Source organism: Tubulanus polymorphus, unplaced genomic scaffold (genome assembly GCF_964204645.1).
Source record: "Tubulanus polymorphus unplaced genomic scaffold, tnTubPoly1.2 scaffold_51, whole genome shotgun sequence".
Taxonomy (NCBI): Eukaryota; Metazoa; Nemertea; class Palaeonemertea; order Tubulaniformes; family Tubulanidae; genus Tubulanus; species Tubulanus polymorphus.
In genome coordinates this window covers 44,494-65,217 of record NW_027437457.1, presented here as the reverse complement: position 1 = coordinate 65,217, position 20,724 = coordinate 44,494, and the positions used below count along the sequence as shown (strand labels likewise).

Here is a 20,724-nt window from a genome sequence, read left to right as displayed (position 1 = left end):
TATTAAGATTCAGATCGATATATTTCTAAATGAATAAGTACTTTAGTACAAGTTCTTTTTAAAGTCTTCATCAAATGAAGGTGAAATTTCATGACTAAAATAAACATTTGGCTTTTTGAAGAAACTGCACTCACTGAAAAGGGACTAAAACTAGATATTCCTAAAACCATGAATCAAACCCTAAATTATTAACTAGGTGTATTCTACTACACTAACCCTAACCAACGAACTAACTCAGTAAAAACATGTCTGAGATCAGAACCTGAGAAATCTAAGAAATACGACTTCAGGAAATGAGAAATAGAGGAAATTATGATTAACAGTAGTTTTACTTGTGTCGACTCACAAACAAATATATGATTTATAGTTTACTGGCGAAACATCTAAAACAGGACTACAAATGACTCATTCTCAGAGAGTCACTGAAACTTCCACTCTGGGAGTCACTGACCGTCTCGGGGAGTCACTGAAACTTCCACTCTGGGAGTCACTGACCGTCTCAGAGAGTCACTGAAACTTCCACTCTGGGAGTCACTGACCGTCTCGGGGAGTCACTGAAACTCTCATAGGGAGATTAACTTTAAAATGAAAATATAAAATCGAGGTAGAACAATAAAACAGTACAATAATCCTCCTATAGAGGGCAATACTAGATCAGACTGTGTGTAAAAAATTCATTTCTTTTTTAAAAAATAGAATTGATTAAATTTGTAAAAGACAGAAAACAAAAACACCCGAAATACCGAGATACAATTAGACCCTGAAAATAGAACTACATTTCGGAATTATATTCCAGACAATTCAGTGTTTACATGGTTTAATAATAGATGGCAGCACATTACACCCCCACAGTCCTGATGTCATGTCCATTGATAAATCTACATATTAAATATGTTAATAACATCCTATATTTATCTATTTACAATAATAACAAACATTTTGGCACAAAATCCAAAAACTGAAATCAAAGAAACCGCTTAAATACACCTGTCTATATTGATGATTACCCTGAGCCATGTCGGTGTTTTTTAAGGCTTTTTTTTGTTTAATTAAATGCACATTTTTCGCTATAATAAAAATAAAATATCAGCGAATTCTGTGTGTTGTGTGTATTTTCTTTTTATACTAAAAACCTGAGACTCTTTTTAAAACTAAATATTCAAAATAATAATAATAATAATTATGATAATACAGAGATCATAGTTTAAAATACAGATAATTAATTGAATACAGATCTCGACAATCGATATCCCTCTCCACAGTTCACTGGTCCGTAGTCTATGACTTTTCCTCCTCATTATTACTGGTATCATCATCGCCATCATCGTCATTTTTCGGAATATCGAATATCTCCGAGAAGAGAGGAGGTAATTTCATATGAGACCAGTTTTCTCTATAGTAATGTATAAGTTGATGATGTTGAGCTCCTATTGATCTCAGTTCTGGTAATTTCATCAGTAAATTAGCGAATAATTGAGGTTCAGTCGAATGATTGCGAGAAAGTTGTAGTTTTAACGCTTCAATTAATTTATCTTGGACTTCTTCGACACCTTTACAATCAGTGATACCAATTCTATCTACAAAATATACAACACTCTCAGCATCAGTGAAAGGAAATCAGAGGGAGGTAGGAAGGGAAGGGAGAGGGAGGTAGGAAGGGATGAATGGGGGAGCTAGGAAGGGAGGTAGGTAGGAAGGGATGGAGAGGGAGGTAGGAAGGGATGGAGAGGGAGGTAGGAAGGAGGAGAGGGAGGTAGGAGGAGAGGGAGTTAAATACCTGGTGTAAGTAGAACAATACTTGTAAATAAACCGATTTCTGTGTCACTGAGTCTGAGATAATTAAACGCAAGGGAAAAATCAAACAAACTCTGAACGAGTTCCGGCTGAAAATAGACAAATATCATAGTGTTACTGCGGCATGTGAGTATTCCCACTGCGGCATGTGAGTATTCCCACTGCGGCATGTGAGTATTCCCACTGCGGCATGTGAGTATTCCCACTGCGGCATGTGAGTATTCCCACTGCGGCATGTGAGTATCGACTACAGTAGTAAATCCTGGGATCAGTTGCTCAAATAGAAATATCGGATAAATAGATAGAATTAAGTCATATAGCGCAATTTCATTATCACAATATCAACAATCTACGGGTTAAACTTGTACCAACTTTTGAGCAACCGCAGAATTATGAGACTCGGTAAACAGTAAAATACGTACGGAATAAACAATATCCAATTGATTTCTGTTGACAATTGATCCGTCACTGAATACAACTGTTGTATTGTTAACATTCACCATTCGCGCAATTCTAACGAGCCAAATCTCAAAATATCCTGTCTTTATCAATATCAACTGATCATCTTGAGGTAAATTAGTGAATCCTAAATATATCAAAATCAAAATATATCACACATTAGAATCGATATATCACACAGGGTACGATAAGTGAGATTGATATATCACATAGTGAGTGAGTGAGTGAGTGAGTGAGATTGATATATCACACAGTGAGTGAGATTGATATATCACATAGTGAGTGAGATTGATATATTTCAGGCAGTAGAGTGAGAGGAATGAGATATTGATACCTGGAACTCGTTTAGCAAATTCTACAAGTTGTTGTATTGTCGGAGTCATTAATGTAGCGATTGTTTCCCACATTGTTATTCTTTGAGTCGTTAAAATCATCGACATCAAACTCGAATCTTCAAAATCTTCTACTTTTAATTTTACCGTACACTGAAAGATAAATAGCATAAACATGTCAGGTGTGAGGGGTACAGGGTGCAGACAGCAGTCTGTCTGAGGGGGTGCAGGGTACAGACTACAGACAGCAGTCTGTCTGAGGGGTTACTGGGAGCAGATTGATATTAAATCTTACCAGATCTTTAGGTGTTTTCTGTAGTGATTTTAATTTATCCTCAGTAAGATGACAGTTTGCGTGATGCGCTTGTGAAACTCCTAGTATTATATCATAAATAGCTAATTGATGTTTCTCTTCAATTGTCTGCTGCTCAGTAGGTGTCGCCACCATCTGTTCCTCCAGACATTTTATACGCTTAGGTACACGCCCATAACGCACAGCTGTAAACAAAATAGACTGTCAATCAATGTAAATAGACACGCCCATAATGTGTAAACAAAATAGACTGTCAATCAATGTAAATAGACACGCCCATAATGTGTAAACAAAATAGACTGTCAATCAATGTAAATAGACACGCCCATAATGTACAGCGGTAAAACTGTCAATCAATGTAATGACACGCCCATACGGCTAGTAAAACAAATAACTTACAATCTCGAGACATTCCAACTGCTAAACACTTTTTAAACCGACAGTACTGACACCTATTGCGATTTAGACGAATTACTAAACATTTTCCATCTCTCAAACAGCGATATTCAATCTGTTTTTGGATGCTTCGACGGAAAAATCCCTGTGAAATATATCAAATAGATGATAGTTAAAACATGAAAAATGGATATAGATAGTCGCGGTGCAGGGGAGGGGGTACAGGGGAGGGACGTGCAGGAGGGGGGCGTGCAGGAGGGGGGCGTACAGGGGAGGGGGTACAGGGGAGGGACGTGCAGGAGGGGGGCGTGCAGGAGGGGGGCGTACAGGGGAGGGGGTACAGGGGAGGGGGTACAAGGGAGGGACGTGCAGGGGAGGGGGTGCAGGGGAGGGACGTGCAGGGCGAGGGGGTACAGGGCGGGCCGGGGTACAGGCGAGGGGGTACAGGCGAGGGGTACAGGGGAGGGGGTACAGGGCGGGCCGGGGTACAGGGAAGGGGGTGCAGGGGAGGGGGTGCAGAGGGAGGCGTGCAGGGCGAGGGGGTACAGGGCGAGGGTGCTAGGAGGGGTACATACCTTACAGCCCTCACATGACGTTACACCATAATGATATCCAGAAGCTTTATCACCACAAACACGGCACGGAATGAACACTTGCGTCTGAGGTTTATCTGTTACTACTAAACCTACAATACAATAAAAACACCAACATCATCATCAAACTGTCTCCCGGTGACTCCGCCGGGAGTCTCTGAGACTCCGAGAAGAGTCCACAATCCATATCGAACCTCACTTACCAGTGGCGGCGGACGTTGATGGAGGCGGTGATTGATTCATTATCGCTGCTACAGTTGATGATGATAAGATATTTCCCTCATCAATTATTGTAGAATTCCTATCAACCATTATTTCAACATCACCTCCTCTCTCGACTCTTACTCCCGATCACAAACCGCGCAATTATCAGTCGCTGACAAAACACAGCGTTTATCTCAAATATCACTTCTCAACATGTCACATTGAACCGGTTTTTCCTAACTTTCGCCGCTTCAAATCTGCGCCGATTTTTTTGAATCTTTTCAAACGCTTTTTTATTGTATTTTTTTACAATAATATGGCGTCCATTGAATGGAACCCGGTGCCCGAATGTACGGCGAATAAATATACCCTTATTTACTCGACAAATTCAGCTGCTCATCATTTAAACAAAGACCTTATCTTAATGATTTAAATTTATTGAATCAACATGAGTTTTTTATTACAATTAAATGACTCTATTTCTGTTGAACAGAGTTTAAATTCGACCCTATTTGGTACTTGGTAAAATGTTTATTTTCGTTCAGTTCCAGGAAAACCACGTGGGTTCACTGATAGTGTAAACAATTACCTAACTCAATCAGATGTCATCTATAAAACGAATTAATATCTAAAAAGGGTCCTAAAATGGAGTAATATGATGAAAATAATTAGTTTCCTGAATTATTTAAGTAGATTTAACGGTTTTCAAAATAACTATTTTGGTGCAGCGGATTAACACTATGGAAATCCGAATTACCGCCATGACCGGATTACCAAAAAGTATTAGAACGCAGAAGTAAGCAAGCGAAAAATATATCTATTTATTAAACTACATATTTAGAAAGATACATTCGATTTCTTGAAAGATGACGACATATGTGATTTAGTTAGGAAATCGGTATAAATATATAAAATTATAACGGTACATGTTGATAAATAGTTAAATTATTTTTCAAGGTCGTCGCCCAATTATAAAACAAAAATGAGTTCGAATGTTTTTGAAATTATAAAATTAAGCCTCGCTACAATATCAAATCGATATTCATGAATCTATTTAACCTTTAAATTTAAAAAAATATTTTAAACATTTTGTCAATTCAATTAAACTTATATCGGTTTATGTTGGTAAAATAGTTAAACTATTCTCAAGGTCGTCGCGCACTCAAAACGGAAAAATGAGTGCGGATTCTATAAAAATGTAATTGAATCATTAATTAACTAATTATTAAATGCATGAAACTGATGCCCGTGTTAAGTGGTGTTAAGTGTTCAGTCCTGAACGTTCAACCCTGCACAGAACAGTGAACAGTCTATTGTCAATATCAGAACTTTTCAAGTTCAGATAAATCTTTCTGTTAGTGGTGATATTATTTTTGTATTGTTTGTTTGCAGACTTGTTGCTGGAGATGTTGTTGGTAAATTCAATAGTTTATTCTCAAGAGTTCGATCAGTTCTAAAGAAGAATGGACAATTCGATGTAAGTTCGCTGTCAGAAAATTGAGCGAGAGTTCAGTGTATGAGCCAGTCTCTGGAGGCCCCCTCCCTCCCCGCGGTATGGCACAGTCTACCGACCCCTGTCATCCCTCCCCGCGGTATGGCTCAGTCTACCGACCCCTGTCATCCCTCCCCGCGGTATGGCACAGTCTACCGACCCCTGTCATCCCTCCCCGCGGTATGGCTCAGTCTACCGACCCCTGTCATCCCTCCCCGCGGTATGGCACAGTCTACCGACCCCTGTCATCCCTCCCCGCGGTATGGCACAGTCTACCGACCCCTGTCATCTCTCCCCGCGGTATGGCACAGTCTACCGACCCCTGTCATCCCTCCCCGTGGTATGGCACAGTCTACCGACCCCTGTCATCCCTCCCCGCGGTATGGCTCAGTCTACCGACCCCTGTCATCCCTCCCCGCGGTATGGCACAGTCTACCGACCCCTGTCATCCCTCCCCGCGGTATGGCACAGTCTACCGACCCCTGTCATCCCTCCCCGCGGTATGGCACAGTCTACCGACCCCTGTCATCCCTCCCCGCGGTATGGCACAGTCTACCGACCCCTGTCATCCCTCCCCGCTGTATGGTACAGTCTACCGACCCCTGTCATCCCTCCCCGCGGTATGGCACAGTCTACCGACCCCTGTCATCCCTCCCCGCGGTATGGCACAGTCTACCGACCCCTGTCACCCCTCCCCGCAGTATGGCACAGTCTACCGACCCCTGTCATCCCTCCCCGCGGTATGGCTCAGTCTACCGACCCCTGTCACTAATGAGCTGTTTTTTTTATAGATGTTACTTTGTGTCGGGGAGTTTTTTAACGGAGCCGAATCAATCCAACAATTTCAATCATACATCAACGGAAAAGAGAAAGGTATTTAAATAATATCAATATTCTACTGATTGTGAAATAGTGAATTATTGATGAATATTGATTGATGTATTTTTTAGTTCCGATACCGACGTATATTCTGGGACCGTGTAACATGGATAACTGTATTTATTATCAAGATATCAACGGTTGTGAATTGTGTCCGAATTTAACCTACCTCGGTATGTACCTTACACTACACCGTACCGATCATATAACATGCCCCTGACGGTCCACCATACTAACAGTGTACTGTATTATAGGTAAGACTGGTATATATACAAGCAGTAGTGGTTTACAGATCGCGTATTTAAGCGGTAAACAGAAAATCAATAACGATATCAACAAAACAGACGCAGAATTCAACAATGAAGATATTCAATCACTAATCGTTCCCATGACAACCGATAGCAGATTTAAAGGAGTTGATATATTGTTGACGTCTCAATGGGCGAGAAATGTAGAGAAATATTCTACTCCTGTAGTAAGTAATATAATCTACTGTTGTTGTTAGTGTTAGTCAAGGTTTAGTCGAGGTCTCTAGTAACCAGTATTGTTGTTTATTCCAGGAAGGCGAATTCTCTTCAATTGATTCCGGTTCCGAAGCCATTTCACAATTATGCCTTGTTTTAAAACCTAGATATCATTTTGTCGGTTTAGAAGGCTATCACTACGAGAGAGCCCCCTATAGGTGTGTATATAAACTACCATAGACAATGATTCCGGCGCAGTCCGAGATGATCAATTCCGGGCGCAGTCCGAGATGATCAATTCCGGGCGCAGTCCGAGATGATCAATTCCGGGCGCAGTCCGAGATGATCAATTCCCGGGGCATGATTTGCAGGGCACGGGATTATCAGAGTCAAGCGAGGAATCTATTGTATGTGTTTCAATAATTCAGGAATCATCAGATTCTATCGGAATCGACCAATCACGTGACTCGATACATCGCGCTCGCTCCAGTCGGTAACCGTGAGAAACGCAAGTTTTTATATGCGTTTAGTATAAAACCAATGAGTCGCATGGATCAAACTGAATTAACGAAACAACCTGACGACGTCACGGAGAGACCTTATACTCCTCAACCTACAACTCAACCTACAACAGCTCAACCTACTACCGAGATTAATCCAGTATTCTTCGATACTAAATCACAGAATCCAGACACAAAACGTAAAAAACAACACCAAGGAGGTCAAGGTCGTTCGGTTAAAAAACATCAAGGTGAGTGACAAGGTCACTGTATTACAGTCGGCCCATCAGTGATTTTAGTGGTACATAGAGTGTGAGGTTGAATTTATAGTTCCAAGATAAAAAGATGATACCAGATTATAAAACTAGCTCCTGGGGCTGGTTCCATAGTCATGGCTTAGACTTAAGACCAGTCTAAGACCAACTTAGTTCTATAGACAATCTAACAACTTAAGACCAGTCTTCAGATTTAAGACCACTTTTGGACTTAAGTCACGACTGTGCAACTGGCCCCTGGTATTAAGCTAATGGGCTGGTTGTTTATATTTACAGCTCAGCCCACTGGACCGTGTTGGTTTTGTTTAGGAAGTCCTCAAGTTGAAAAACATTTAGTTGTCAGTGTTGGTGAGAATGTAAGTATAATTGGACTGGTTCTATCTTTGTATTGGACTGGTTCTCTCCATATTGGACTTGCTGTTTTCCGTTTTTTAGGTATATCTAGCACTAGCTAAAGGTGGACTAGTCCCCGATCACGTACTGATTTTACCTATTGGTCATTATCAGTCAACAGTCAGCGCTCCTGACGATGTCGTTAATGAAATCAACTCGTATCCTTGACTACCATTATAAATATCGATTATTGAGGGGTAGCTATGGGTTACGATATCGTTGCTATGGGTTACGATATCGTTGCTATGGGTTATGCCTTAACCGTTTGATTCAGATATAAAAAAGCATTGAGAAAAATGTTTAAACAAGAAAAAAAAGAAATTGTTTCATTTGAGAGAAATTATAGAACTCAACATTTACAAATACAGGTGAGTCTATTAGATAGTGAAGGGGTGGGAGGAGGTGATGTAGGGTTGTATATAGTTAGTGTATTCTGTAGGTTGTACCGATTCCTGTATCGACGGCCGGTGAGTCTATTAGATAGTGAAGGGGTGGGAGGAGGTGATGTAGGGTTGATGTGTATATAGTTAGTATATTCTGTAGGTTGTACCGATTCCTGTATCGACGGCCGGTGAGTCTATTAGATAGTGAAGGGGTGGGAGGAGGTGATGTAGGGTTGATGTGTATATAGTTAGTATATTCTGTAGGTTGTACCGATTCCTGTATCGACGGCCGGTGAGTCTATTAGATAGTGAAGGGGTGGGAGGAGGTGATGTAGGGTTGATGTGTATATAGTAAGTGTATTCTGTAGGTTGTACCGATTCCTGTATCGACGGCCGGTGAGTCTATTAGATAGTGAAGGGGTGGGAGGAGGTGATGTAGGGTTGATGTGTATATAGTTAGTATATTCTGTAGGTTGTACCGATTCCTGTATCGACGGCCGGTGAGTCTATTAGATAGTGAAGGGGTGGGAGGAGGTGATGTAGGGTTGATGTGTATATAGTTAGTGTATTCTGTAGGTTGTACCGATTCCTGTATCGACGGCCGGTGAGTCTATTAGATAGTGAAGGGGTGGGAGGAGGTGATGTAGGGTTGATGTGTATATAGTTAGTATATTCTGTAGGTTGTACCGATTCCTGTATCGACGGCCGGTGAGTCTATTAGATAGTGAAGGGGTGGGAGGAGGTGATGTAGGGTTGATGTGTATATAGTTAGTGTATTCTGTAGGTTGTACCGATTCCTGTATCGACGGCCGGTGAGTCTATTAGATAGTGAAGGGGTGGGAGGAGGTGATGTAGGGTTGATGTGTATATAGTTAGTATATTCTGTAGGTTGTACCGATTCCTGTATCGACGGCCGGTGAGTCTATTAGATAGTGAAGGGGTGGGAGGAGGTGATGTAGGGTTGATGTGTATATAGTTAGTATATTCTGTAGGTTGTACCGATTCCTGTATCGACGGCCGGTGAGTCTATTAGATAGTGAAGGGGTGGGAGGAGGTGATGTAGGGTTGATGTGTATATAGTTAGTATATTCTGTAGGTTGTACCGATTCCTGTATCGACGGCCGGTGAGTCTATTAGATAGTGAAGGGGTGGGAGGAGGTGATGTAGGGTTGATGTGTATATAGTTAGTATATTCTGTAGGTTGTACCGATTCCTGTATCGACGGCTGGTGATGAGTTAAAGGAAAGTTTTCTAGATTGCGCTCAATCTCAACAAACATCGTTTGAACTTCACGAAATACCGAAAATGTCTGACATCAAACAGGTAACCATTACCTACCACCCCTTTTATCATTTATCACCTATCACCCCTCTACAGCTCAATAATAGATTCATCTGATTTACAGATCGTACCCGAAGGTGCCCCCTACTTCTACGTAGAACTGCCCTCTGGTGACAAATTACTGCATCGAATAAAGAAATCGTTTCCGCTACAGTTTGGAAGGTTTGTAGTCGACCAATCAGATTCGATTAATATTAATCATAATAATAAACTAATTGATAATATTTATATTGAATATAGAGAGGTATTAGCGGGAGCTGAGATACTGGATATGACTGATAGAATTGATTGGAGAAACTGTAAATATTCCATCGATGAAGAGAAAGAAATGGCTGCAGAATTCAGAAAACTATTTCAAAAATATGATTTTAACTTGTAAATATTTCAGCAATAAAATAAAATATCTTCAGATAACTTGAACCCAGTTATTACTGATACTGATTCAGAGTGGTCCTGATGCTGAATAGAGGGTGCACAGGGGTGTCCCGGGTTAGAACCCAGTTATTACTGATACTGATTCAGCGTGGTCCTGATGCTGAATAGAGGGTGTACAGGGGTGTCCCGGGTTCGACCCCAGTTATTACTGATACTGATTCAGCGTGGTCCTGATGCTGAATAGAGGGTGAACAGGGGTGTCCCGGGTTCGACCCCAGTTATTACTGATACTGATTCAGCGTGGTCCTGATGCTGAATAGAGGGTGAACAGGGGTGTGTCGGGTTCGAACCCAGTTATTACTGATACTGATTCAGAGTGGTCCTGATGCTGAATAGAGGGTGTACAGGGGTGTCCCGGGTTCGACCCCAGTTATTACTGATACTGATTCAGCGTGGTCCTGATGCTGAATAGAGGGTGAACAGGGGTGTGTCGGGTTCGAACCCAGTTATTACTGATACTGATTCAGAGTGGTCCTGATGCTGAATAGAGGGTGTACAGGGGTGTCCCGGGTTCGAACCCAGTTATTACTGATACTGATTCAGAGTGATTCCTGCTGCTGAATAGAGGATGTACAGGGGTGTCCTACGAGGAGAGGATATCAAGATTTTCTAACGTTATCGCCATCTATTGGAATTTGGCTGAACCGACTAGATAGCTCTTACTGGTCTCACTGACTCTTCTTTAATCGGTTAAAATCCTACTCGCCATCTGGTGGATAAAACCATCATTAGACTGTAGTAGCATAGAAATCCACCAGATGGCGAGTGTGATTTCAACCCACTAAAGGAGAGTCAGTGAGACCAGTAAGAGCTATCTAGTGAGTTCATCCAAAATCCAATAGATGGCGATCATAGCATCATTATTCTATGTACCAAAAGTTTTGGAACCCAGCAATTACTGATACTGGTTCAGAGTGGTCTTGATACTGAATAGAGGATGTACAGGGGTGTCCCGGGTTCGAACCCAGTTAATAACTGACTATGCTGATTCAGAGTGGTCCTGATGCTGAATAGAGGATGTACAGGGGTGTCCCGGGTTCGATCCCAGTAATTGCTGATATTGATTCAGAGTGGTCCTGATGCTGTATAGAGGATGTACAGGGGCCGTCCAGGGTTCGATCCCAGTAATTACTGATACTGGATCAGAGTGGTCCTGATGCTGAATAGAGGATATACAGGTGTGTCCCGGGGTCGAACCCAGCAATCAAATTACTGATACTGATTCAGAGTGGTCCTCATACTGAATAGAGGATGTACAGGGGTGTCCCGAGTTCGAACCCAGTAATTACTGACTGATTCAGAGCGGTCCTGATGCTGAATAGAGGATGTACAGGGTGCCCGACGAGAGGATATCAAGATTTCTAACGTGATCGCCATCTATTGGAATTTGGCTGAACTGACTAGATAGCTCTTACTTGTCTCACTGACTCTTCATTAATCCGTTAAAATCACACTCGCCATCTGGTGGATATAACCATCATTAGACTGTAGTAGCATAGAAATCCACCAGATGGCGAGTGTGATTTCAACCCACTAAAAAAGAGTCAGTGAGACTAGTAAGAGCTATCAAGTGAGTTCATCCAAAATCCAATAGATGGCGATCATAGTATCATTATTCTATGTACCAAAAGTTTGGAACCCAGCAATTACTGATACTGGTTCAGAGTGGTCTTGATACTGAATAGAGGATGTACAGGGGTGTCCCGGGTTCGAACCCAGTTAATAACTGACTATGCTGATTCAGAGTGGTCCTGATGCTGAATAGAGGATGTACAGGGGTTTCCCGGGTTCGAACCCAGTAATTGCTGATATTGATTCAAAGTGGTCCTGATGCTGTATAGAGGATGTACAGGTGTGTCCCGGGGTCGAACCCAGCAATCAAATTACTGATACTGATTCAGAGTGGTCCTCATACTGAATAGAGGATGTACAGGGGTGTCCCGGGTTCGAACCCAGTAATTACTGACTGATTCAGAGTGGTCCTGATGCTCTGAATAGAGGATGTACAGGGTGCCCGACGAGAGGATATCAAGATTTCTAACGTTATCGCCATCTATTGGAATTTGGCTGAACCGACTAGATAGCTCTTACTTGTCTCACTGACTCTTCATTAATCCGTTAAAATCACACTCGCCATCTGGTGGATAAAACCATCATTAAACTGTAGTAGCATAGAAATCCACCAGATGGCGAGTGTGATTTCAACCCACTGAAGAAGACTCAGTGAGACCAGTAAGAGCTATCTAGTGAGTTCATCCAAAATCCAATAGATGGCGATCATAGCGTCATTATTAAACTAAGCGTATGGGCCGGGTTCGAACTCAGTAATTATTGATTCCGATTCAGAGCGGTCCTGATGCTGAATAGAGGATGTACAGGGGTTGTGGTAGTACCTTAATTGGACTTCTCTCTGATTGTGGGACTCCTCTCTGATTGTGGGACTCCTTGCTGATTGTATGACTCCTCTCTGATTGTGGGACTCCTTGCTGATTGTATGACTCCTCTCCGATTGTGGGACTCCTCGCTGATTGTATGACTCCTCTCTGATTGTGGGACTCGTCTCTGATTGTGGGACTCCTCACCGATTGTGGAACTTCTCGCTGATTGTATGACTCCTCTCTGATTGTGGGACTCCTCTCTGATTGTGGGACTCCTCTCCGATTGTGGGACTCCTCTGGTGTCAGATTGAATGAAATTGAATTTGATTCTGATATATTTGAATTTAATTTGTTTTATTTTAAATTCACGTTTGTTACATTAGAATTTAGAAAATCCTTTTCTCGAAGATCCTGTTCCCTTAGCAACCTTTACAACATTGAATCGGACTGTTTTACTGAGAGGTCGACATTCACCAACAGTTACAACATCTCCCAACTGGACATCCCTAAAATAATGAATCATTAAATAACATGTTACAACATCTCCCAACTGGACATCCCTAAAATAATGAATCATTAAATAACATGTTACAACATCTCCCAACTGGACATCCTTAAAATAATGAATCATTAAATAACATGTTACAACATCTCCCAACTGGACATCCCTTAAAATAATGAATCATTAAATAACATGTTACAACATCTCCCAACTGGACATCCCTGAAATAATGAATCATTAAATAACATGTTACAACATCTCCCAACTGGACAGCCCTAAAATAATGAATCATTAAATAACATGTTACAACATCTCCCAACTGGACATCCCTAAAATAATGAATCATCAAATAACATGTTACAACATCTCCCAACTGGACATCCCTAAAATAATGAATCATTAAATAACATGTTACAACATCTCCCAACTGGACATCCTTAAAATAATGAATCATTAAATAACATGTTACAACATCTCCCAACTGGACAGCCCTAAAATAATGAATCATTAAATAACATGTTACAACATCTCCCAACTGGACATCCTTAAAATAATGAATCATTAAATAACATGTTACAACATCTCCCAACTGGACATCCCTAAAATAATGAATCATTAAATAACATGTTACAACATCTCCCAACTGGACATCCTTAAAATAATGAATCATTAAATAACATGTTACAACATCTCCCAACTGGACAGCCCTAAAATAATGAATCATTAAATAACATGTTACAACATCTCCCAACTGGACATCCTTAAAATAATGAATCATTAAATAACATGTTACAACATCTCCCAACTGGACATCCCTAAAATAATGAATCATTAAATAACATGTTACAACATCTCCCAACTGGACATCCCTTAAAAATATCTGAACAGGGAGTTGTGAGGGAATGACAGGGAGTTGTGAGGGAATGACAGGGAGTTGCGAGGGATTGACAGGGAGTTGCGACGGGTGACAGGGAGTTGCGAGGGGTGTCAGGGAGTTGCCAGGGGTGACAAGGAGTTGCGAGGAATGATAGGGAGTTGTGAGGGAATGACAGGGAGTTGTGAGTTGAGTTATGAGAAGGTTATTACCTGAAACAAGGACTCAGATGAACAGACATATTCTTATGTCGTTTTTCGAATCTATTATATTTTCTGACGTAATGAAGATAATCGCGTCGAATGACGATCGTTCTCTGCATCTTCATTTTAATAACAACTCCACTCAATATCCGACCTCTGATGTGTACGTTCCCGGTAAATGGACATTTCTTATCGATATAAGTGCCATCTATTGCCTGAAAACAGAAACATTGCTCAATTAGTTCAACAGACTGCAGTTTCACGTTCAGTAGAATCCACTATTGCCAGGATTCAAACCATAACACCAAAACTTTCCATCCTTGGCAGGGATTCAAACCTGGATGGCACCACATAGATTCTACCCGAGCCCTGATGCACAGGAAAGCAGGTACTCTGCTAATAATAAAATCAAGTGCAGATTATTAATTAACGGAATTACCAAATAGTGACATGACATGTCATGTGTAACAACACTGCTGAACAGGCAGACAGACAGTAGGGGGGGGGGGGGACTAACCTCTCTAGGGGTTTTGAAACCCAATCCTACATTCTTGACGTATCGTAGTTTTTTTGTTTTACCGGTTATCAAAGCTCGTTTCTTGTTTAAGAAGATCGTCGGTTGTTTCTGAAACGCTCTTTCAGTCTGTGTAACAGAAAGGAGTAAACACAGACTATCAGTAAACATATTTAACTGCTGTTAATTCACATTTACTCGATTCAACCCAGAATTCAAACAACTCCATCCGAAAAATATAACTTCCCGATTATTGGAAATGTGGTTAATTTATCGGTAAAACCCCGGGTTTAAATAATATGCCGGTTTTAACGTGTTATATTTTAACTCACTTGTTCCGCCATGATTTACTCCGGAAGTGGAAAGGATCTGATGCATGTGGGGCTAACATACTTCCGGTACACGCAGTCCTTTCTAAACGGATCCGCTGCGGGTTTTTGTATTTGAATTCGATCATGGAAAATAACATCATATTTCAGATCATAAATTCGTAGAATTACTTCATTTTTCGTAGCTTTAACCCGCTTAGGATTGTCCGACCAGTTGTCCGGAAGGAGACGGACCAACATACCGCACCAACCAGTAGTCCGACTGAAAATAAGTCCGGCCAGTTGCCAATTACTTCAAAATCCTCAAATAACTTAAATACCAATAACGATGAAGTCCTACCTAAGGATAAATCTACAGTTTATTTACAAAATGATAATTGAATATATTAAGATTTTTACAATGAATAACGGCCACCACCACTTGGTCCGCAGTCCATAATTCGGTCCACCACTACGCCCAGACCAATCACTGCCCAGCAGGGGCTCACATCTTATCCAAAACTGAAAAATCAAATAATCAAATATAACTTTACGAGTTAACATTGAGTTTTCAATTGTGCAGTTCAGTCAAAACTAAACTAATTACTGAAATAATTGAGCAAAACTTGAAAACAACAGCTACAACATGCATCTAGTGAATTACAAGCGCCACCTAGATATAGAATCATACACCAACCCTCGCACCTAGAGCCCCCTAGCGATCAAACCAGACACCACACCAGACACGTCCCTAAGAAGTGAATATGAGTGAGGATTGAATAAGAACATACTCAGTATGATAGATATTAAAACTATGTCTTAATGATGCCGGGCACCAGCAGCAGCAGCAGCAGCTGCTGGCAACGGAACAACAGTATCGTTCCGTAACTTCCCTATCCGTATTTTAGCCATCACTGATTTCTGTGTCACGGTATCGACTACTACTAAATCAGAGAGAGACAGAGATTTAAAACTAAAGATTCAAACTGTCGAATAAATAAATATCTCTAAACCGATAGAAAACGTACGTGGAACAGAGTGTAACCCAGCAGCGGCATTTTTCATGTTACCATAGTTACCGGTGTCTTTCAATAAATCGGAAATATCTAACAAATAAATCGATCAACTTCATTAATATTCTAAATAACATGTTAAAGAGGCCATCTTGGATCACGCATGACGGTCAGGACGAACTTCAGTTTTTGTAGTGAGTCTCGACTAGTGGTCATAACTAATAACCGAACGCACTATAGATTGGTCATAAGGAGGCAAACAGTGTCGGCCATTTTGGAACTAGGCTCAAACTACAGCGACCATGCACAATCCCGTTAAATTACCGACTATAGTTCAGACTAATTGACATTTAGTTTGACTTAGTACACAAATAGTCCTATAAATACATTAATAATAATAATAATAATAATAATAATAAAATAGTCGATTACTCCGATTACTGAAGTTCGCCACGCAGAATACAAGTCCCTCAGCGTAAACCATTTTGGAGTCTACTTTCAAAATTCAAGATGGCAGCTTCAATGTGAAATAGATATATTGTTAGTAAACAGAATGAACCAATCAGAGTTTAGATAACAACTAACAGAATGAACCAATCAGAGTTTAGATAACAACTAACAGAATGAACCAATCAGAGTTTAGATAACAACTTACAGAATGAACCAATCAGAGTTAAGATAACAACTAACAGATAAAACCAATCAGAGATAAGATAACAACTGACCTTCGACAACTCGATGATAAGCGAAATGTAAATAAAGTAAAAACAGCAGATGAAGAGATACAACAATCGCTGCCATGACGATACGCTGAGTTTTACCGGATATTCGTTCTAATAAAACGGTCACCTGAAAATAATCAATAATATTGATTAATTAGACGAATCAACAATGAGATAGAATTGATCGGAGACGAGATCAGTTATAAATACGAACCATTTTCAGCGTGCATAGACCTCCAAATATCGCCCATAATAAATAGAACAGCATGTGAGTGTGAGAGGTGTGAATTACTGTCCCGAGAAACAATACAATACAGTGGCCTGTTAGTGCATACCCCTACAAAAACAAATATTACAGCAGCTCATTAGTGCATACCCTCAACGTGAGTACGGTAGCTCGTAAAGAGTAATACGGAAGCCCGTTATAAACGTACCAGTAATGACGCAACTTGCATTCCTCTGATGTGTGAGTTTGATACGTAAGCCACACTCCAAATAAGGGCAGAACCTCCGATCCAATACGCGAAACATAATCCTATAGCTGAACCCATTAGAGTGCCTTCACCCTGCAAAATATCAACATAATCCTATAGCTGAACCCATTAGAGCGCCTTCACCCTGCAAAATATCAACATAATCCTATAGCTGAACCCATTAGAGCGCCTTCACCCTGCAAAATATCAACATAATCCTATAGCTGAACCCATTAGAGCGCCTTCACCCTGCAAAATATCAACATAATCCTATAGCTGAACCCATTAGAGTGCCTTCACCCTGCAAAATATCAACATAATCCTATAGCTGAACCCATTAGAGCGCCTTCACCCTGCAAAATATCAACATAATCCTATAGCTGAACCCATTAGAGCGCCTTCACCCTGCAAAATATCAACATAATCCTATAGCTGAACCCATTAGAGCGCCTTCACCCTGCAAAATATCAACATAATCCTATAGCTGAACCCATCAGAGTGCCTTCACCCTGCAAAATATCAACATAATCCTATAGCTGAACACATTCGAGTGCCTTCACCCTACAAAATATCAACATAATCCTATAGCTGAACCCATTAGAGCGCCTTCACCCTGCAAAATATCAACATAATCCTATAGCTGAACACATTAGAGCGCCTTCACCCTGCAAAATATCAACATAATCCTATAGCTGAACACATTAGAGCGCCTTCACCCTGCCAAATATCAACATAATCCTATAGCTGAACACATTAGAGCGCCTTCACCCTGCAAAATATCAACATAATCCTATAGCTGAACCCATTAGAGCGCCTTCACCCTGCAAAATATCAACATAATCCTATAGCTGAACCCATTAGAGCGCCTTCACCCTGCAAAATATCAACATAATCCTATAGCTGAACACATTAGAGCGCCTTCACCCTGCAAAATATCAACATAATCCTATAGCTGAACCCATTAGAGCGCCTTCACCCTGCAAAATATCAACATAATCCTATAGCTGAACCCATTAGAGTGCCTTCACCCTGCAAAATATCAACATAATCCTATAGCTGAACCCATTAGAGTGCCTTCACCCTGCAAAATATCAACATAATCCTATAGCTGAACACATTAGAGCGCCTTCACCCTGCAAAATATCAACATAATCCTATAGCTGAACCCATTAGAGTGCCTTCACCCTGCAAAATATCAACATAATCCTATAGCTGAACACATTAGAGTGCCTTCACCCTGCAAAATATCAACATAATCCTATAGCTGAACCCATTAGAGTGCCTTCACCCTGCAAAATATCAACATAATCCTATAGCTGAACCCATTAGAGCGCCTTCACCCTGCAAAATATCAACATAATCCTATAGCTGAACCCATTAGAGCGCCTTCACCCCGCAAAATATCAACATAACCAATTTTTGACATAACCCTATATCTAAACCCTTTTTGCAAGATAGTAAAACATCAATCCAAAATGGCCGTTTTACTTACAACATGATGACCGGACATTTTCATTTGAAACAACAGTAGCGCCACCAGTGTAAAAACTAACATCGTTGGACCATATAATTCACTGGGTAATTTCTGAAATACAGTAAGAGCATTAAATACAACCCTCTCACTCATCATTTCACTCATCCTTTCTCTCATCCTCCTCTCTCTCCCTCTTTCTGATTCCTACCTGTGGAGCTGTGCCAGGAAACTTTGGCACCAAAGAATACAACAGTCTTTGTCCAACTTGATGCGGTTCAACGTTGAAATAAGGTCGTAGAATATCGATTTTAGCGTAGGACGTGAGTTGTTGAGCTTGAGCTTTTCCTGCCTGCCACATCTACAAACAACCAATATGCATCATTCATTAGACCTCCACATCGGACGGTCTATTTGTGAAACTAGTAAAACCTCACGAGCTCCGTGGCCCTCATCCGGAGGCCCTCATTCGGAGGCCCTCATCTGGAGGCCCTCATTAGGAGGCCCTCATTAGGAGGCCCTCATCCGGAGGCCCTCATTCGGAGGCCCTCATCTGGAGGCCCTCATTAGGAGGATCTCATTCGGAGGCCCTCATCCAGAAGAAAACTTACAAATGATGTGACATTCTGTTTTAAACCTTCCGATAAATTCAGTTTATTTTCCTCATTATTGCCGTCATCCGAAGCTGTACCCAGTTGCCGTTGGTGATGCATCATTGTTGTTGCACCCGAATTAACACCTTATTATTAAGAAATTTAACATTTGTCAAGATTAAATTAATCAAATAATTAGTAATCAGGATTTAGCCACCAAATGGTGGCAGAGGGAACCATTTACTAACCTTCATTATTATCAAATCCATCCATATTAATCACAGCTGGATTATCACTTGCATCCTACAACAGAAACCAACACTGGCAAGTGAGTCGAGAGAAATAAGGCGATGGTTTAGGTCATGTTAGATGCCTCCAAACACTTGATTACTGACTACAATATCACACATTAGTTTATAAAACATTTCTATTTAACGAATATCGATTCTATGCAAGTGTCATAATTGATTTAAAGAGAAATAAACACCTTTGAATACCAATCATTCGTGTCAAGTTCCATCTTTACAAATTTGGTGGCAGCACCAGACGGTTTCGTAACCCTAACCCTAGCCAGTCCGGTTCGTAACCCTAACCCTAGTTCCGAGAACTGCTGCTTAGATGCCAGCACCAGACGGTCAGCGTGGCCAGTCCGGTTCGTAACCCTAACCCTAGCCAGTCCGGTTCGTAACCCTAACCCTAGTTCGGAGTACTGCTGCTAGATGCCAGCACCAGACGGTCAGCGTGGCCAGTCTTCACCCAGCACTGGCAGCGGTTGTCTCCACCAGTGATCTCTGTCGCTCTACGATCCTAGTGTAACCAACCACCCAGACGCGTGCATTCAAATTCGCTGTACAGTTGCCGACCAGAATTTGGTCGGCTTTTTTGTCCGTGTTCAAACTGCGATATCTCAGCAAATAAACAACCGATTTTGATGAATAAACTATCTACACTAACCTTATGATGTCTTACGTTTGTTCATTATAACATTTTGACGATAAATCTGATTTTAGTACGATTAAATTTAAGATACAAAAATGATGCGCTGTTTAGCGATGAGACACGCATCGCTCAAGTTGTCTTGTTGCTAACGAACTACAGTGTTACAATGCCTAGTTTCAAAGTGAAAAAATGGTGTCATTTTTGCTATTTCTGTATTTATATCGCATCAAGCACGGACTATGATGAATGAACCTCCAAATGAATATAATAATAAGAAAACTGAATGTATGAGGTTTGTAACGATAGTTTATTTTTCACAATCGGTTTAGTGAAACTGGATTTCTGGTGGTTTAAAGCTGCAGTGATCTAAAAGTATCGAGAAAATGTCGTTCGCATCTTAGTGTCTGTGGTACATCAGACACTAAGATTCTTGGTGAAGGCCAGTCCGGTTCGTAACCCTAACCCTAGTTCCGAGAACTGC

The 20,724-nt window shown here is 41.0% G+C and overlaps 4 protein-coding genes across 8 annotated transcripts; 1 reads left to right on the top strand and 3 right to left on the bottom strand.

Annotated features, from left to right (window-relative positions):
• Nucleotides 1-33: 33 nt before the first annotated feature.
• On the bottom strand, nt 34-4,427 carry LOC141914599 (ecdysone-induced protein 78C-like). The gene is made up of 8 exons (XM_074805836.1): nt 4,091-4,427; nt 3,870-3,979; nt 3,298-3,439; nt 2,881-3,083; nt 2,588-2,738; nt 2,217-2,380; nt 1,778-1,883; nt 34-1,577 (listed from the first exon to the last, which is right to left on the bottom strand). Exons 1-8 carry the CDS (start codon nt 4,197-4,199, stop codon nt 1,279-1,281), a joined length of 1,284 nt encoding a protein of 427 aa, XP_074661937.1. The 5' UTR covers nt 4,200-4,427; the 3' UTR covers nt 34-1,278.
• Nucleotides 4,428-5,246: 819 nt separating this feature from the next.
• Nucleotides 5,247-10,221, top strand: LOC141914595 (CWF19-like protein 1). The gene is made up of 13 exons (XM_074805830.1): nt 5,247-5,289; nt 5,484-5,568; nt 6,375-6,456; nt 6,534-6,635; nt 6,717-6,937; nt 7,023-7,144; nt 7,355-7,677; nt 7,978-8,057; nt 8,137-8,252; nt 8,369-8,462; nt 9,678-9,800; nt 9,883-9,980; nt 10,059-10,221. The coding sequence occupies exons 1-13, from the start codon at nt 5,267-5,269 to the stop codon at nt 10,195-10,197; spliced, it is 1,608 nt and encodes a 535-aa protein (XP_074661931.1). The 5' UTR covers nt 5,247-5,266; the 3' UTR covers nt 10,198-10,221.
• A 2,747-nt stretch (nt 10,222-12,968) lies between these two features.
• Nucleotides 12,969-15,097, bottom strand: LOC141914592 (small ribosomal subunit protein uS17-like). Of its 2 annotated transcripts, none has more exons than XM_074805823.1 (4): nt 15,057-15,097; nt 14,728-14,853; nt 14,220-14,425; nt 12,969-13,137 (listed from the first exon to the last, which is right to left on the bottom strand). In XM_074805823.1, the coding sequence occupies exons 1-4, from the start codon at nt 15,066-15,068 to the stop codon at nt 13,011-13,013; spliced, it is 471 nt and encodes a 156-aa protein (XP_074661924.1). In that variant the 5' UTR covers nt 15,069-15,097; the 3' UTR covers nt 12,969-13,010. The 2 variants fall into 2 exon arrangements, with proteins under 2 accessions (XP_074661924.1, XP_074661923.1); XM_074805822.1 differs by lacking the exon at nt 12,969-13,137 and adding an exon at nt 13,231-14,002.
• Nucleotides 15,098-15,394: 297 nt separating this feature from the next.
• Nucleotides 15,395-19,858, bottom strand: LOC141914596 (protein YIPF3-like). Of its 4 annotated transcripts, none has more exons than XM_074805831.1 (11): nt 19,792-19,858; nt 19,553-19,607; nt 19,323-19,450; nt 18,923-19,072; nt 18,733-18,825; nt 17,202-17,333; nt 16,982-17,104; nt 16,771-16,894; nt 16,061-16,138; nt 15,824-15,976; nt 15,395-15,554 (listed from the first exon to the last, which is right to left on the bottom strand). In XM_074805831.1, the coding sequence occupies exons 1-10, from the start codon at nt 19,822-19,824 to the stop codon at nt 15,852-15,854; spliced, it is 1,041 nt and encodes a 346-aa protein (XP_074661932.1). In that variant the 5' UTR covers nt 19,825-19,858; the 3' UTR covers nt 15,395-15,554; nt 15,824-15,851. The 4 variants fall into 4 exon arrangements, with proteins under 4 accessions (XP_074661932.1, XP_074661933.1, XP_074661934.1 ...); XM_074805832.1 differs by having other exon boundaries at nt 15,824-15,973; XM_074805833.1 differs by lacking the exon at nt 15,824-15,976.
• Between the last annotated feature and the right edge of the window lie 866 nt (nt 19,859-20,724).

Bases quoted from the DNA above. Each gene is read 5' to 3' on its own strand.
- LOC141914599 (XM_074805836.1), bottom strand. From the start codon at position 4,199: ATGGTTGATAGGAATTCTACAATAATTGATGAGGGAAATATCTTATCA. The intron at 2,381-2,587 runs GTATCAATATCT...TGATATATTTAG, and splicing joins ATTTGCTAAACGAGTTCCAG to GATTCACTAATTTACCTCAA. The intron at 1,578-1,777 runs GTATTTAACTCC...TATATTTTGTAG, and splicing joins TATTGTTCTACTTACACCAG to ATAGAATTGGTATCACTGAT.
- LOC141914595 (XM_074805830.1), top strand. From the start codon at position 5,267: ATGAGTGCGGATTCTATAAAAAT. The intron at 5,290-5,483 runs GTAATTGAATCA...GTTTGTTTGCAG, and splicing joins AGTGCGGATTCTATAAAAAT to ACTTGTTGCTGGAGATGTTG. The intron at 6,938-7,022 runs GTAAGTAATATA...TGTTTATTCCAG, and splicing joins AGAAATATTCTACTCCTGTA to GAAGGCGAATTCTCTTCAAT.
- LOC141914592 (XM_074805822.1), bottom strand. The intron at 14,426-14,727 runs GTTAGTCCCCCC...TTCTGTTTTCAG, and splicing joins GTTTCAAAACCCCTAGAGAG to GCAATAGATGGCACTTATAT. The intron at 14,003-14,219 runs GTAATAACCTTC...GATATTTTTAAG, and splicing joins CATCTGAGTCCTTGTTTCAG to GGATGTCCAGTTGGGAGATG.
- LOC141914596 (XM_074805831.1), bottom strand. From the start codon at position 19,824: ATGGAACTTGACACGAATGATTGGTATTCAAAG. The intron at 17,334-18,732 runs GTAAGTAAAACG...GATATTTTGCAG, and splicing joins AAATGTCCGGTCATCATGTT to GGTGAAGGCACTCTAATGGG. The intron at 16,895-16,981 runs GTTCGTATTTAT...GATTATTTTCAG, and splicing joins GTCTATGCACGCTGAAAATG to GTGACCGTTTTATTAGAACG.